At 46.7% G+C, this 17,657-nt stretch overlaps 1 protein-coding gene across 1 annotated transcript in view; it reads left to right on the forward strand.

The window, feature by feature from the left end:
* Positions 1–17,657, forward strand: part of IL12RB1 (interleukin 12 receptor subunit beta 1) — a 163,516-nt gene that overhangs the window by 100,130 nt on the left and 45,729 nt on the right. Inside the window, exons 10-13 of the mRNA XM_089670055.1 lie at positions 693–785; positions 3,429–3,584; positions 8,353–8,490; positions 12,788–12,796. Of these exons, the coding sequence (XP_089526181.1) occupies positions 693–785; positions 3,429–3,584; positions 8,353–8,490; positions 12,788–12,796 (396 nt within the window). The remainder of the gene's footprint in view (positions 1–692; positions 786–3,428; positions 3,585–8,352; positions 8,491–12,787; positions 12,797–17,657) is intronic.

The raw sequence follows: 17,657 nt of genomic DNA on the forward strand, positions 1-17,657 counted from the left end.
CTGACTGCCTGCAGCAGAGTGGCTTTTTTTGTTAGGTCTTGGTAGACCCAGAACACCCAGGGCACATGCCCTTGGTGCCAGAGTGTTGTGACATCTATATTCATATTAGTCTCAGCCCGGGTTAACTCTGATACGGTGCGGCACATTCACATTCCTGTGAAAATCACATGCGATTTCTGTGCGGTGAAATGTAAACCATACATTTTGTATGGCTCAAATTGCACCGCATCCATACCAACACAAGGCAAGACCAATTTTTTTTGTTCGCACCAGAATCTGATCAAATGGGTGTTCACACCCATACGATCCAATTCTGCACATCACACTCATTTTGGGGTGTTGGTAACTTAAAATACATACCCGCAGCAGTTTGCATGAACGGGTGCTATTATGATGCGGAAATTGCACAGAAATCGGTCTGAATTCCACACCACATCAGTGGGAACCAGTGCTAAGGCTGAATCTTCAAAATGTAAACAGGAGTCTGTCTACATTCTAATACTGCCTCATAACACCATAACGAAATGCCAAAGTGTGAAAAAGACCTAATACTTTGCATTATAACAAATACAACACTTTATTCACCCTGAAAATGAAAACTTAGCTGTAATTAAATGTGTACACAATTAGCAATATATAACACTCTAAAGGCTTTGTGACTAAGTGTATCCTCTTCTTTTTTTTTTTTTAAGAAAAGTTTGATTTCATGCAGTGTTACAGAATTCGCATACATATGTTTAACAAAAGCCACCACAGTACTGTGAAAACAGCATACTACGTTCGACGTAAGTTTGAATTTCTATTTCATTTTCTGCATATTCCTAAGAATTCTAATAAGACAAAAGAAACACAAAATAAAAATAAAGAGTTGAGAATGGAAGTATTAGGTTTCTGTCGGGTACTTATAGATATTTTTTAAAAGAGAAGTATGGGGTTCTTTAAAAAAAAAATATACTCTCTTAGCTGGATACGGCATCAGTCCAATGCAGCATCTGTCCCCCACTGCTTCTAAGACTGAGAACTGAGCGATCAAAGATCCAGATCACTTGGTTCTCAGTCTTCAGTGGGCAGAGGTGGTGACTGTCAGTCGCTGGCTCTCTGCTTTGCCCCTCCAGCGTTCACTGGATCACTGGAATGTGGAGGGAAGAGAGCAGCTGGCTTAGGCTCTCTGCAGCTTGCTTAAAGCCTGAGCCAGCTGCTGGTCCAGGCATCTGGGTTTATCCCGACTGTAAAATTGGGATCGATCTAAAGCCTGGACTAGCTGAGTGACGTCAGCCGCCAGCTGACTGTAGCAAGCTGTCAGCTGAAAAATGGCCACTGTAGTTCAGAACAAACTGCGCTCCTATGGTCCATAGGAGACGTTGGGCCAAAAAAGCTTTGGCCATACTTCTCCTTTAACCAGGATGCAATTTGTATGAACATTCACAATTTAGTGATCGGTTGTAGTGAGTTGTCCCTCCCAGTCGTTATTTGACAATAGGCCGGGCAGGACATTCACTGGTGTAAGCAATCATGTAAAAAAAATTCCTGATCACTTCCCCAGAGTAGTACAAAGTTACTATGTAACATTAGATTGCTCTGGTCACAGTGTGTTTAAAAAAAAAAAAATATATATATATATATATATATATATATATAATTTTTTTTTATATATATATGTGCTTCTGTTGCAAAAGAAATCTCTCCTCCAATCTATGTGTCCATGTTGTGATCTCCTCCACGATAAGCAATACCTACTCACCAAACATTAGTCAGTAGCAAACTTTAGTTTTGTACCACACATTTCGATCTATTTTTTCGATCTATTTAAAAAATGAAAAAAATTGAAAAACATTTTTTTTTACATACTGTCACCAGTCAGTGTCCTTGATCACCATTATATGATGACGCTGTACTGCACTTTTCTTTTTAAAAAATCAATTTTCCAAAAAATTGTGACAAAAGAAATTACAACTTCAAAAAACTCACCACGCCTCTTACTACATACCTTGGACTGTCTACGTTCCAAAAAAGAGGTAATTGGGGAGATATTTGTACTGTCATGACATTTTGGGCTTCAAGAGGCGAGATAGGCTGTCAGTACATCAGGATTGATTTTTATATATATATATATATATATATATATATATATATATATATATATAATTATTATTATGTGTCCTGTGTAATCACCGTCATCTATTCAATAGAGTGTCCAATGCATTCCAATGAGCAAAGTGTCCCATATAATTAAACAAGTGCAACAAAATCTGTGTGCAAACAAAGTTCATCCAGGAGAATGTGCTTCTGTTGCAAAAGAAATCTCTCCTCCAATCTATGTGTCCATGTTGTGATCTCCTCCACGATAAGCAATACCTACTCACCAAACATTAGTCAGCAGCAAACTTTGGTTTTGTATCACACATTTTGATCTATTTTTTTCCAGCCAATAATGGGTTCACTCAATCCACTTGCCTCCTCAAAACTACCTTCTCTTTCCCCGCAACCAAGCACAGAGAACAAAAAGGCGCTGCATAGTGTAAAATCCTTTTATTCATAAAAAAACTATTAAAAACAGAAAGCATTTACATTCGGATGTGTCTTGCCCCAACACTAAGATTTATATCACATGTAGTGTCTCCCACAGTGGTATATCACATGTATTCAGTAAAACTGTCAGCTGCACCCACACGCAACAGCAAGCTGCAAGCAGGATAGTCTCTCTGTGCGGGATGACTCCACTCCAAAACCAACCCCGCCTTATATGTTTCACCTTTCCAATGTATTTAAGGATGGATTAGGTGTGCCTCCTCTCACAGTCTAGTCAATCACAAAAACTGCGGAAGTCATGAATTGCCATATTAAAGGATGAACTGGAAAAAACTGTGTAGGTGTGTGCAACTGATTTTATATGGACAGACCTTGCAAAGCATGAAGCTGGGTACACACGTGCTATAAACCGCCCGAAACTGTCGGTTTGGCAGGAACCGACCAACTTTCGGCCTGTGTATACATCTCCTCATCCAACAAAAGCCAATCTCACAACCAGCTTCTGTGGAATGGGCATGCAGGAATACCAGCATCTGATCGGCATCCGATCAGAGCTGGCAGCCAATGGCTGTGAGCGCTGATCAGTGTGTCCTGGCAAGAGGGGCAGTCCCATCAGAAAACAATAGCTCAGCAGGGAGATCATTCTGGATGTGTTAGCATGGTGATCTGTAAGCCTGCTGGGCAGAACAAAAAAAAACTTCCTGTGTGTACCCAGCATTACTAAATGTATTTTCTACCAATGAGAATAAGGCATTTAAACAGAGGTATTCATTTTTCACCTGATTTCTATACACCTGAGCTTTCATACTCTTTAATCAAAATCAATTTACTGTAGATTAATTTGCTTTATTGCTCTGTACTCATATCTGTCCTCTGAAGACTTGATTGTTCTTTCTCAGCTTCCACGACCATAAAACCACAAAATCTCACAGTTGTAAACATCACTTCCCAGTCTGTCCTCTTGAAGTGGATTAGTTTCGATCTTCAGAAGTGCAATGGTCTTCTGAAAAACTGGGAAATTACTATTAAGGATCATAACACAAGCATCTCAAGGAGTAAGTTGATATATTCCTGGTTAGTGTAATAATGTTTTCTAGCTGTGTTATTTAAAACCAAACTGAATGCACAGAAATACATATTTGTTGTCTTAAAATTATAAGGTCCACAAAGAAACAGTTCATAAGACAAATCTGTTGTATATCAATGATGCAGGACGTATGACCAGTGTATATTTATATATATATATATACTTTTCCCACAGCAACTAACAGTTCTTTTCCAGAGAGATGCATCTATTCGGATAAAGATATTTGTTACAGATGACAGAAATCCAGCTGAATACTTTTAGATATTACAATGAACAACAACCCTCAAAGTCCCATTTCTTCATATCAAGCATAGAGATACTACACCGTCCAGCATATGTCCGATCTATAATATGCACCTAGGTAGCTTCCATGCATGCAATAATGCGGGTTATGATCTATACCTGTGCTCCCATACTAATGACAGGAAGAAACTCCTCTCCCCGCGGGGGTACAAACAAGGCAGATGACAGGCAATCATTAGAACCCTTCAGAGAACCTTCTTGTGTCTTGTCACATTTAACCAAAAATAAGCTTCCTTAATATACACATTTTTCCCATTCAGTACAATGGCAAGCACTCTGATTGGCCACTTTTAGGAGCCCCTTTGATCTTCTGGGTGACAAGTAATGCCTTTTGGGCTTAGACAGTTGAAGTAAAGTTATCTAGATATTAACTAAACTGCATTCTTTTACTATTAATTAGATAAACAAGTTACCCTTTGAAGAATGCTGTTTACCATACTTAATACCTCTGTTGGCCAACTCCTTTCAAGTTTGACTGAGCTATCTGCATTTTAACACCCTTGCAAATTTGACTTGGCTGCTTTTGTTGTGTAAAATACATCTAGCTCAGTCATATTCTGGCTTGGTCAATAACTTGAGAATACACCACATAATATATATATATATATATATATATATATATATATATACATACATACATACAGGTAAAACATGAAAAATTTGAATATCGTGCAAAAGTTCATTTATTTCAGTAATGCAACTTAAAAGGTGAAACTAATATATGAGATAGACTCATTACATGCAAAGCAAGATAGTTCAAGCTGTTATTTGTCATAATTGTGATGATTATGGCTTACAGCTCATGAAAACCCCAAATCCACAATCTCAGAAAATTAGAATATTACATGCAATCAATAAAACAAGAATTGTACATAGAACAATATCGGACCTCTGAAAAGTGTAAGCATGCATATGTACTCAGTACTTGGTTTGGGCCCCTTTTGCAGCAATTACTGCCTCAATGCGGCGTGGCATCGAAGTTATCAGCCTGTGGCACTGCTGAGGTGTTATGGAAGACCAGGATGCTTCAATAGCGGCTTTCAGCTCTTCTGCATTGTTCGGTCTCATGTCTCTCATCTTTCTCTTGGCAATGCCCCATAGAATCTCTATGGGGTTCAGGTAAGGCGTGTTTGCTGGCCAATCAAGCACAGTAATCCCACGGTCATTGAACCAGGTTTTGGTGCTTTTGGCAGTGTGGGCAGGTGCCAAGTCCTGCTGGAAAATGAAGTCAGCATCCCCATAAAGCTCGTCTCCGGAAGGAGGCATGAAGTGCTCCAAAATCTCCTGGTAGATGGCTGCATTGACCCTGGACTTAATGAAGCACAGTGGACCAACAAGAGCAGATGACATGGCTCCACAAATCCACACAGACTGTGGAAACTTCACACTGGACTTTAAGTATCTTGCGGTGTGTGTCTCTCCATTCTTCCTCCATACTCTGGGTCCTTGGTTTCCAAATGAGATGCAAAAGTTGCTCTCATCAGAAAAGTGGACTTTGGACCACTGAGCAACAGACCAGGTCTGTTTTTCTTTAGCCCAGGTAAGACGCTTCTGACGTTGTTTGTTGTTCAGGAGCGGCTTGACAAGAGGAATATGACATTTGAAGCCCATGTCGAGGATCCGTCTGTGTGTGGTGGCTCTTGATGCACTGACTCCAGTCTCAGTCCACTCCTTGTGAAAGTCCCCAACACTTTTGAATGGCCTTTTCCTGACAATCCTCTCCAGACTGCGGTCATCCCTGCTGCTTGTGCACCTTTTTCTTCCACACTTTTTCTTTCCACATAACTTCCTATTAATGTGCTTTGATACAGCACTTTGGGAACATCCAACGTCTTTTGCAATTACTTTTTGAGGCTTTCCCTCCTTATGGAGGGTGTCAATGATGGTTTTCTGCACAACTGTCCGGTCAGCAGTCTTTCCCATGATTGTGATTCCTACTGAACCAGACTGAGAGACCATTTAAAGGCTCAGGAACCCTTTGCAGGTGTTATGGCTTAATTAGCTGATTAGAGTGGGACACTTTGAGCCTAGAATATTGCACCCTTTCACAATATTCTAATTTTCTGAGATTGTGGATTTGGGGTTTTCATGAGCTGTAAGCCATAATCATCACAATTATGACAAATCACGGCTTGAACTATCTTGCTTTGCATGTAATGAGTCTATCTCATATATTAGTTTCACCTTTTAAGTTGCATTACTGAAATAAATTAACTTTTGCACGATATTCTAATTTTTCGAGTTTCACGTGTGTGTGTGTGTGTGTGTGTATGTATATATATATATATATATATATATATATACACACACACAGTGAGGAACAGACGTATTTGAGCACCCTGCGATTTTCAAAGTTCTCCTACTTAGAAATCATGGAGGGGTCTGAAATTCACATTGTAGGTGCATTCCCACTCTGAGAGACAGAATTTAAAAACAAAAATTCAGAAAATCACATTGTATGATTTTTAAAGAATTTATTTGTCTTGCACTGCTGAACATAAGTATTTGAACATCTAAGAAACAGCAAGAATTCTGGCTCTCAAAGACCTGTTACTGTGCCTTTAAAAAGTCCACCTTTACTCCACTCATTAATCTAACTTAGTAGCACCTGTCTGAGCTCTTTAAAGACACCGGTCCACCCCACAGTCAGTCAGACGCCAACTACTACCATGGGCAAGACCAAAGAGCTGTCAAAAGACACCAGAGACAAAATTGTGGACCTCCACAAGGCCGGAAAGGGCTACGGGGCAATTGCCAAGCAGCTTGGTGAAAATAGATCAACTGTTGGAGCAATTGTTAGAAAATGGAAGAGGCTAAAGATGACTGTCAGTCTCCCTCGGACTGGGGCTCCATGCAAGATCTCACCTCGTGGGGTATCACTGATGATAAGAAAGGTGAGGAATCAGCCCAGAACTACAAGGGAGGAGCTGGTCAATGACATGAAGAGAGCTGGGACCACAGTTTCAAAGGCCACTGTCGGTAGAACACTACGCCGTCATGGTTTCAAATCATGCATTGTACGGAAGTTTCCCCTGCTCAAGTCATCACATGTCCAGGCCCGTCTGAAGTTTGCCAATGACCATCTGGATGATCCAGAGGAGGCATGGGAGAAAGTCATGTGGTCAGATGAGACCAAATTAGAACTTTTTGGTTTAAACTTCACTCGTCGTGTTTGGAGGAAAAAGAAGGATGAGTTGCATCCCAAGAACACCATCCCTACTGTGAAGCATGGGGGTGGTAACATCATGCTTTGGGGTGCTTTTCTGCGAAGGGGACAGGACGACTGCACTGTATTAAGAAGAGGATGAATGGGGCCATTTATTGTGAGATTTTGAGCAACAACCTCCTTCCCTCAGTCAGAGCATTGAAGATGGGTCGTGGCTGGGTCTTCGAACATGACAATGGCCCGAAGCACACAACCAGGATAACCAAGGAGTGGCTCCGTAAGAAGCATATCAAGGTTCTGGAGTGGCCTAGCCAGTCTCCAGATCTAAATCCAATAGAACATCTTTGGAGGGAGCTGAAACTCTGTGTTGCTCAGCGACAGCCCCAAAACCTGACAGATCTAGAGGAGATCTGTGTAGAGGAATGAGCCAAAATCCCTGTTGCAGTGTGTGCAAACCTGGTCAAGAACTACAGGAAACGTTTGACCTCTGTAATTGCAAACAAATAGTAACACTGATTTTCTCAGGTGTTTAAATACTTATGTTCAGCAGTGCAAGACAAATAAATTCTTCAAAAATCATACAATGTGATTTCCTGAATTGTTTTTAAATTCTGTCTCCCAGAGTGGGAATACACCTATCTTGTGAATTTCAGACCCCTCCATGATTTCTAAGTGGGAGAACTTGCAAAATCGCAGGGTGTTCAAATACGTCTGTTCCTCACTCTATATATATATATATATATATATTACACACAATGTACTACAATATTCAAACACTTTTCTTAGATTTATCTACACTTTTAGAACAGCTGTGCTTGTTGTAAAAAAAAGATTGTGGACTATAGGCATCATAGCACACTGTATCACTGGATGCTGAATTAGTATGTTGCACTATTACTGCACACAACTTTTGTTTTGAAAATTTAGTGAAGGGTACTTTTGCTAGTTGTTTTGTACTGGTGTAGTCCCCAACAACTTTTTAAAATGTAATTAAAAATGTTTTCAAATCTCCTTATTGATGCATTCCTTTATAGCCTCCACCTATTATATTCCCCAGCCTTCATAGGTAACCGCCCCCCCAGACAGTTTATAGGCTTTAGTGCTACACCTCTGTACTACAACGCCTATGCATCAGCATATACACAAAAAATATTCAAAAAATTGATGTCAGGCAAATTTTATACATTACTGTGTTTGAAATTATAACATCATGATCAGACATGTTCTTTTTTTAATGTTCTAAAACATTTTGTGCAATTATTTTAAGGAGAAAATTCCTCTGTGACTCAACACCTTGTGAAGAACCTGCCTTTAGGATTTCACTGCACCTTTGAGGTTAGAGGGGTTACTACCTATGGAGAATACACAGGAGCAAGTGTAAAATTTGTTTCCAAGCCACAAGCAGGTAATCTGCAAATTCATCAATATTGTGCATTTTTTCTGGTGTATTTTTACACACATATTTTATCCAAATAACCATCAAAACACATTACTGCCAATCCAAAATAAAGCCCCTTGCCAATTCAATTACCAGATATAATCAGTAAAATATAATTTTTTAATTCAGTAATACTAAAAGTCCAAATTCCTGGATGTTAAAGCCTTTAGAGTGTGATAGTTTTTTGAAAAGATTCAAGACTTTATTTTTCCATTTCAAAGATTTTTATTGGTTTTGGAACAAAACAAACAGTAAAAAGGAGAAGAAAATTGTTGCAGGTGTAATGCATAAAAAGGGCCGAAAGGCACAGAGCACAAACAAATATGCAAAGATCACAGCATAGAAGTTATATCTTTACAATGTGGGAACATTACAGCTGGTCCCATCTTGAAAATGAGGCAAGTGCATGGAGAGTGGCCTTACGTTCCTAAGGCCTGGATCTGTAGTTCCTGAACTACTGTACAAATCTGTGGTGTGGTTTGTTTTCTCCACTGTAGGTGGCACTCAACAGAGTGCCTATAATAAAATTTTGCAAACAGGTCATTTTTCTCCTTCATTGATGAGTTGATGAGGCTGCACTGATAGGCGGCACTGATGAGGTAGCATGGATTGGCAGCACTGATGGGCACTGATAGGCAGCACTGATAGTCGGCACTGATGAGCTGGCACTAATGATGCTGCACTGATATGCAACAATGATGGGCGGCACTGATGTGAAGCAATGCTGGGCACTGATGGGTGGCACTGACTGCTGGCACTACTGGGCACTGACGGGTGGCACTGCTGGGCAGCACTAATGGGTGGCACTGATGGGTGGCACTACTAGGCACTGCTGGGCACAGGCAGGTGGCACTGCTGGGCACAGGTGGGTGGCACTGCTGGGCACCTGTGGGTGGCACTGCTCGGTACAGGTGGGCTGCACTGGTGGGTGGCACTGCTGGGCACTGATCATCAGGGCACTGACCATCAGTGCCCTGATGATCGGTGCCGATCCGTCCTCTGACAATTGCCAGTTATCCTTGATGAATGTGTGTCCTGCATCTCGTCTCTCCCAAATTTTTTCTCTTCTCCCAGAGAGTGGCTCTGGGTCACACTCCCTAGAAACTGACAATCAAGTTCTCCAAGGTAATTCCCCAGCAGAATGTCAGCAGGCAGTCCTGCCATTACTCCAACAGAACAAAGTTTCTCCCTGAAACCATAATCCAGGCGAACCGTAGCCTTTGGGATGTGTTTCCTGCACCCTCAGCTAGTACGATAGAAAATCCAGGGCCTTTCTCAGTCACGGCCAGATTCACCACACAGGGATCAACAATGGTCAGGACGACGCCTGTGTCCCGGAAACCAATGACTTTTCTTCCATCTATGCAGACCACCTGTAAATGCTGCTGCCTTATCTCGGGGTAGCTTAGAGTAAGTGGCTGGGCTCCATAAACTCCTAAAGGGGTGCTGGTTACTGTTGGAGGCATCCATTCACTTTGAGATGGTGAGAGGCACTCTCCTCCTGGCACCGGCACTACACTGAGATCAGGGAAAGTGGTTTGAGTCTGGGGAGGGTGGATGTTCCTTGGGCAACTAGCCTGAGGATGGTGGGGTTGTCCACATCTGTAGCATGAGTGGTCCAAGGGTAACCCAGAGGGCTAGGGTTGGAGTGGCATTTCCTCAGAAGCTGGGTACATGTCCACAAAGTCACCGGCTTAGGAGAGCTGGGCCTGGGAGTCTTTTTCTTATTGGGGCAGCTGGCCTGATAGTGACTGCTTTGTCCACAGCCAAAACAGCATCTTTCTCTAATAGGCCTGGAGGCCCACTGTGGGGGGTCAGATTGTGTGAGACCATTGGCCAAGGGGGTGGCACTGCCTGGGGACTCCTTTTACAGTGGGGAAGCGTAGAGGACACAGATGTGGGGCTGGGAATTCCGGCAACTCTGGGGGCCTTGGCAGCTGTCTTCTTCCATTGAGGATTAATCATGAGGGCCTCATCTGCTAAGGCCGCAGTTTCCTCCAGGCTGTCAGGTTTTCATTCACGCACCCACTGTCAGAGCTCAGGAGGACACTTGAACAAGAAATACTCTTTCAGGATTGCTTTAATAATCTCCTCAGGGGAGGTGGCTTTAGGAGCAGTGGGTTCATATATATATATATATATATATATATATTTGTCACGTACCTGATGGGAAACTGAATTGACGAGGTCGGCCTCACTTGTGTCACTAGCCCTGACCCCACTGAGGTTGGAACAGAGGGAGTCTAGGGACCAGGGGGACAAGAGGGCCAGTGGTTGTTGCTTGTAGCTCTTGCAGGTGGTGACCTTGGTAGGCAGCGTATCCTCTGATTTGAACACCGTAATAGCAGACAGAGCAGGTTCTGTGTAGTGCCCGATGTGCAGCAGAGCAAGGTAGGTAGCCAGGACACAGGACAGGAGCAGGGTCATAGGATAGCCGGTGTCATCAACAGTCGGGCAACGCGGTACAGAATCAGAAGGAAAAGCCAAAGTCAGGAGCAGATCCGAAGTCAGGAACCAGGAGCAGGAGAGTAATCGAAGTTGGGTCAGGAACAAGTTGGGTCAGCAAAAAAGGAATCGTACAGAAGCAAACAGGACACAGGGGGGAGCTGAAGACCAGTCAGCACTAAACGTGAGCAGAGGCCCTCCTTAAATAGCCCATCTGGCGCCAATCTTTGCCGTGCGCGTGCATGTGCGCAATTGCGCATTCCTGCGCGCCTGCGCACAACCGGCAATTCTTCTGCGGGATCTCTTTCGCGCATGCACGTTCCCAATCGCGATTCTTCTTGCCGGAAATCCCTTACATTGCCCCCCCCCTTAGGGGCAGTGTCAGGGATCCCCTCGATCCCCGCCGCGATGGTCCCGGCGCAGGCGCAGTATGCCGCCCTGTGCAGGGACTCGAGCACTGGGTCCGGGCCGGCCGCAGCGTTCGAGTTCGCGCATGCGCAGTAGAAGCCGCGGCCGCCCGCTGGGCACCAATGGCAGCGCAGGGCGGGATATTTAAACGACCCTGAGCTGTCATTCAGTGCCTTCTGGTCTTACCTGTATCCTGTATCCGTGAACCTGTGTATTGTAAGTTGCTGACCCGGATTGTACCTGACCTTGCTGTATTTCTCCTGCCCAGACCCTTGCTTTGCCTGACCTCTCTCCTGAATGCCCCCTATTGGATTTGACCTGCTGTTGCTGACCTGGCGTGTGACCCGACTATTCTATGCCCGCTGCCTTGTACCTTGCCGTCCTCTCTGTTACCGACCCGGCCCGTCTGACCTTGCTCATCCATCCATCCATCCCGTGCAGTGGGGTCTGCTGACCTCCTCATATCAGACTCTTCCCCGTGGGAGCCCTTGGCGCATACCACTACCACTGACGGACGCACCCAGTAGCCACGACCTGGTCTCAGGGGGCTCCAAGTCCATCCCCACCATCAGGGGCCCTGGTGAACAAGCACCCTGGGACTTAGACTCCGTGCGCTGGGGACGCCTACTCAGTGGAGTGCTAGTGGTACCGCCAGGCGGTCCCTTACAGTACCAGAAGGCCATGACTGAGTCTAGAGGAGGGCCCTCGCCGCTTGAGGAGATCTGCAGGCACCTGTCTAACTTGACGCAGGCCGTATCGGCCCTGCAGGACAGATGTCAGCAGATTGAGAATCACTTCCAGACCTGCACTATATCCGTTTCTGCCCCACAGGCCGCGGTCCCCGCACCCCCGGCCGTAGCAGCCCCTGTACCGGTTTCTGGGGCATCCGCCCCACTCCCGGCGGCCGAACCCCGAGCACCCCTACCGGAACGGTTTCACGGGGACCGCACACGCTTCAGGTCATTCCGTGAGTCCTGTCTCCTGTATTTTGAGTTGCAACCACGAACCTTTGTGACTGAATCCGTGAAGGTGGGGTTCGTCATCTCCCTCCTGCAGGGTGAACCCCAAGACTGGGCCCACCGACTGCGGGGAAAAATGACCCTCACCTTAGCTCGGTTGACTTTTTTTTTGACGCAATGGCCATCCTATACGATGACCCACAGCGGGCAGCTTCTGCTGAAGCTACTTTGTACACGCTCCGGCAAGGCCGCCGAGCGGCGGAGGAGTACGCGTCTGAATTTAGGCGCTGGATGGGGGACACACGTTGGAACGAGTTTGCTCTCCTGCATCAGTTCCGTATAGGCCTATCAGAAGGCCTGAAAGATGAGCTCGCCCGGGTGGAGGTGCCTGAGACTTTAGAGGACTTAATTGCACTGACTATTAAGATTGACCGTAGACTGCGGGAACGCAGGTTTGAGAGGTCCGGCCAGGGTCATGGAAATCCCTGGGGGCCATTTCAAGGGCCCAGTCAAGCACCTAGGCCAAACATCCAGAACCGGCCACCTGGAGATATCCCTGAACCTATGCAACTCGGCCTGGCGCGGCCTAAACTATCTCCAGAGGAACATCAGCGCAGACGATCCCAGAACCTGTGCCTCTACTGTGGCGAAGCTGGTCATATGGTACGATCCTGCCCGCAGAAACTGAGTAAGTGCACCTCTTCTTCCTTGTCCATTGGCAATGTTAGTCCATCCCAATACTTAGTGGTGCCCCTTTCCTTTCAGCTTCCGGAAAGGACCGTGGAAGTGTCGGCCATAGTTGATTCGGGGGCATGCAGCTGCTTCCTGGACATTAAGTTTGCTCACCAGCAGGGTATTCCTCTCCAATTGAAACAGAAGGGGTTCAATATTTATTTGGCTGACGGTTCCCGGATAAAATCAGGGGTGGTGAACCAGGAAACCCCCTCCATCGCCACTGTCATTGCCGGCCAGCACCAGGAACTGCTCCGCCTGGATGCTATAGCTTCACCCCTCTTCCCAGTCATTTTGGGGCTCCCATGGTTACGGGCCCATAACCCCCAAATTGACTGGGAGACCGGAGTAATTTCGTTCCCTTCTCCATACTGTCGGGTATACTGCCGCACTTCGGGCCCGGGGGTCCCCCAAATCCTCCTGTGCTCTGAGGGGGAAGCTGAATTAAAACAGGTAATCCCGGCAGCCTACCATGAGTTTCTAGATGTGTTCAGCAAGCGGGGAGCTGATACTCTACCCCCCCACCGCCCTTATGACTGTCCCGTTGACCTGTTACCCGGTTCAGAAATTCCTTTTGGGCGAATCTTCCCCCTTTCAGAGCTCGAATTGGGAGCCCTGAAGGAATATATCGAGGACAGCCTCCAGAAGGGGTTCATCCGCCCCTCCACTTCACCGGCGGGGGCAGGAATTTTCTTTGTTGAAAAAAAGGACAAAACCTTGAGGCCGTGTATCGATTACAGGGAGTTGAACAGGGTCACGATAAAGAACCGTTACCCACTGCCGTTAGTACCAGAATTGTTCCAAAGTTTAAAAACAGCAGTGGTTTTTACAAAGCTGGATTTGAGGGGAGCATACAACTTGGTTCGCATAAGGGAGGGGGACAAGTGGAAGACGGCCTTCCGCACCCGCTTCGGCCATTTTGAATATTTGGTCATGCCGTTCGGGTTGTGTAATGCTCCGGCCACGTTTCAACACTTTGTGAATGACATTTTTAGGGACTTCCTGGATGTCTTTGTTATCGTCTATCTAGACGACATTTTGATTTTCTCCCCTTCCTTGGGGGAACACAGAATACATGTAGCGAGGGTATTGGGGCGATTGCGGCAGCATGGGTTGTACGCCTAGGCAGAGAAATGTTGTTTCGAACAATCCAGCATTACTTTCTTGGGCCTGATCATCTCCACCGCGGGGGTCGCGATGGATCCCCAGAAAGTCGCTGCAATACTGGATTGGCCTGAACCCACGGACAGGAAAGGCGTCCAACGGTTTATTGGTTTTGCAAATTTTTACCGAAAGTTCATCAAGAACTTCTCGGGTCTGGTCTCCCCCATTACTCAGCTAACCAAGCTGGGAACCCGGTTCAGATGGACACCTGAAGCTCAGAAAGCTTTTGAAGCCTTGAAGAAGTTGTTCACCTCGGCACCCATTTTGGGTCACCCAGACGCCGCCCTGCCCTACATCCTGGAAGTGGATGCATCGGAGAATGCGGTAGGTTCCATTCTCTCCCAGCGGAAGGGCACCAAGGAATTGCTCCATCCTGTAGCTTTCTTCTCACGGAAGCTTACCCCAGCAGAGAAGAATTATGATATCAGTGATCGAGAGCTACTGGCGATCAAAACGGCATTAGAGGAATGGAGGTACCTGCTGGAAGGTGCTATGCACCCCATCTTAATTTTTACTGATCACAAAAACCTAGAATATCTGAGAACCGCCAAGCGTTTACGCCCGCGACAGGCAAGATGGGCACTATTCTTTTCTAGATTCAACTTCCACATTACGTACCGGCCTGGATCAAAGAACACTAAGCCAGATGCGTTATCACGTATGTACGAGGACGCCAAGGAGACCCCAGTACCCGACACCATCTTGTCCTCGGGAAACTTCTTGGCCCTTCAGTCGGACCTTCGTTCCAAGATAATGGAGGCATCCACAACCGTCTCTACCTCAGCCGGAGGGCTCCTCCAGAACAAGGGGGGACTCCTATGGAGGGAAGATCGGATTGTGGTGCCGGAGGAAGCCCGAACCCTGGTCTTGGGCCATTGCCATGACCACCCGATGGCGGGGCACTTTGGCCCAGAAAAGACCCTGGAACTTCTCCGACGCTCCTTCTGGTGGCCGGACATGGCTAAAGATTGTAAGGGCTATGTAAGGTCCTGTATCACCTGCCAAAAGAATAAGCCTTCCAGAAACAAAGTTTGGGGTCTGCTGCGACCCTTACCGATTCCTGAACGGCCTTGGCAAAAGATATCGTTAGACTTTATAGTCGAGCTTCCGCCATCACTAGACCCCACAGCAATCCTGGTGGTCGTAGACCGCTTGTCCAAGATGGCCCACTTCATCCCGTTGAAGAAAACCCCCTCGGCAGCCGAGACTGCGCGAGTTTTCATTCGTGAGGTAGTAAGGCTGCATGGGGTCCCCGAAGACATTGTCTCAGACCGAGGGGTCCAGTTCACGTCGAGATTTTGGAGGGCACTGTGCAAAGCCCTGGACATCAAATTGTCCCTTTCCTCTGCATTCCACCCTCAAACTAACGGTCAAACCGAAAGGACCAATCAGACCCTGAAGCAATACTTGAGATGCTATACTTCATTTACTCAAGATGACTGGATGCCACTTCTCCCCCTAGCGGAATTCGCATACAACAATGCCCGTCACTCAGCGACGGGCCAGTCCCCGTTCTTTGCCAACTATGGGTTTCACCCTGTCTTCCTCCCGGATTTGGTCCCGGAATGCCCAGTACCAGCATCGCAAGACGTAGTAACATTTTTCTCCACGAACAATAAGAAGCTTCAAGAGGCCATCAGTCGGGCCCAGGAAGACTACAGGAAGACATTCAACAGGAAACGGAGGGGAGATCTTGTGTTGCGGCCTGGGGAGAAGGTTTGGCTAGCGACGTCCAATTTAAAGATGCTTTGTCCGTCGAAGAAATTGGGACCCAAGTTTATAGGCCCCTTCTGCATTAAACGGATGGTCAACGAAGCGGCCTACGAACTCGTCCTTCCTGACACACTCAAAATCCACCCAGTCTTCCATGTGTCTCTGCTGAAGCCAGTAATCCCAGATGCCTTCCCTGACCGAGAATCTAGACCCCCGGAAGCCATAACGGTCTAGGGTGAGGAGGAATTTGAGGTGGAATCAATCCTGAAGTGCCGAAGGAGGGGGGGCCAGGCCCAATTCCTAATCAAACGGAAGGGCTATGGCCCTGAGGACAATTCCTGGGAACCAGCCCAGAATGTCCATGCACCTAGACTTGTCCGGAGGTTCTTTCGCGATCACCCGTGGTGGAGAGATCGGGTGGGCATCCGGAGGTTGCCCGTAGGGGGGGGGCAATGTCAGGGATCCCCTCGATCCCCGCCGCGATGGTCCCGGCGCAGGCGCAGTATGCCGCCCTGTGCAGGGACTCGAGCACTGGGTCCGGGCCGGCCGCGGCGTTCGAGTTCGCGCATGCGCAGTAGAAGCCGTGGCCGCCCGCTGGGCACCAATGGCAGCGCAGGGTGGGATATTTAAACGACCCTGAGCTGTCATTCAGTGCCTTCTGGTCTTACCTGTATCCTGTATCCGTGAACCTGTGTATTGTAAGTTGCTGACCCGGATTGTACCTGACCTTGCTGTATTTCTCCTGCCCAGACCCTTGCTTTGCCTGACCTCTCTCCTGAATGCCCCCTATTGGATTTGACCTGCTGTTGCTGACCTGGCGTGTGACCCGACTATTCTATGCCCGCTGCCTTGTACCTTGCCGTCCTCTCTGTTACCGACCCGGCCCGTCTGACCTTGCTCATCCATCCATCCATCCCGTGCAGTGGGGTCTGCTGACCTCCTCATATCAGACTCTTCCCCGTGGGAGCCCTTGGCGCATACCACTACCACTGACGGACGCACCCAGTAGCCACGACCTGGTCTCAGGGGGCTCCAAGTCCATCCCCACCATCAGGGGCCCTGAAGAACAAGCACCCTGGGACTTAGACTCCGTGCGCTGGGGACGCCTACTCAGTGGAGTGCTAGTGGTACCGCCAGGCGGTCCCTTACAGGCAGCCTCCGGATGCCCACTAGGGCTCGTTTCTCAGGGTGAAGACGGAGATAGGCTTGATCTATCCGCGGAGCATGAACATTAGTGGATGGTTCCCAAGAGTTATCCTCTAGTCCATAACCTTTCCATTTGATGAGGAACTGGGTCTCTCCGCCCCTCTTCCTACAATTCAAGAAAGCCTCAACCTCATACTCCTTATTCCCCTCGACCAGCAATGGAGCAGGTGCCTCCGAATTGCGGTTGGGAAACCCACTTGGGATGTGTGGTTTCAACAAGGAGCAATGAAATACTGGGTGAATCTTCAAGTTAGTAGGTAATTCTAATTCAAAAGCCACAGGGTTCACTTTCCTCTTGATAATAAATGGTCCCAGGTATCTTGGACCAAGCTTTCTTGATGGACAACTTAATTTCAGATTAGCCGTGGATAGCCAGACTTTATCCCCTTTGTTTCAGTTCCAAGTTACCCCTTCTCTTCCTATCAAAAAATTTTTTGTTGCTCACCAGAGCTTCAGAAATCGTCCTTTGTAAAACTTTGCCGTTCCTCCTGAGGAACTCCAACCTTT

The sequence above is a fragment of the Staurois parvus genome, unplaced genomic scaffold, assembly GCF_062004578.1.
Source record: "Staurois parvus isolate SC_StPar_1 unplaced genomic scaffold, SC_StPar_1.0 ptg000086l, whole genome shotgun sequence".
NCBI classification, from domain to species: domain Eukaryota; kingdom Metazoa; phylum Chordata; class Amphibia; order Anura; family Ranidae; genus Staurois; species Staurois parvus.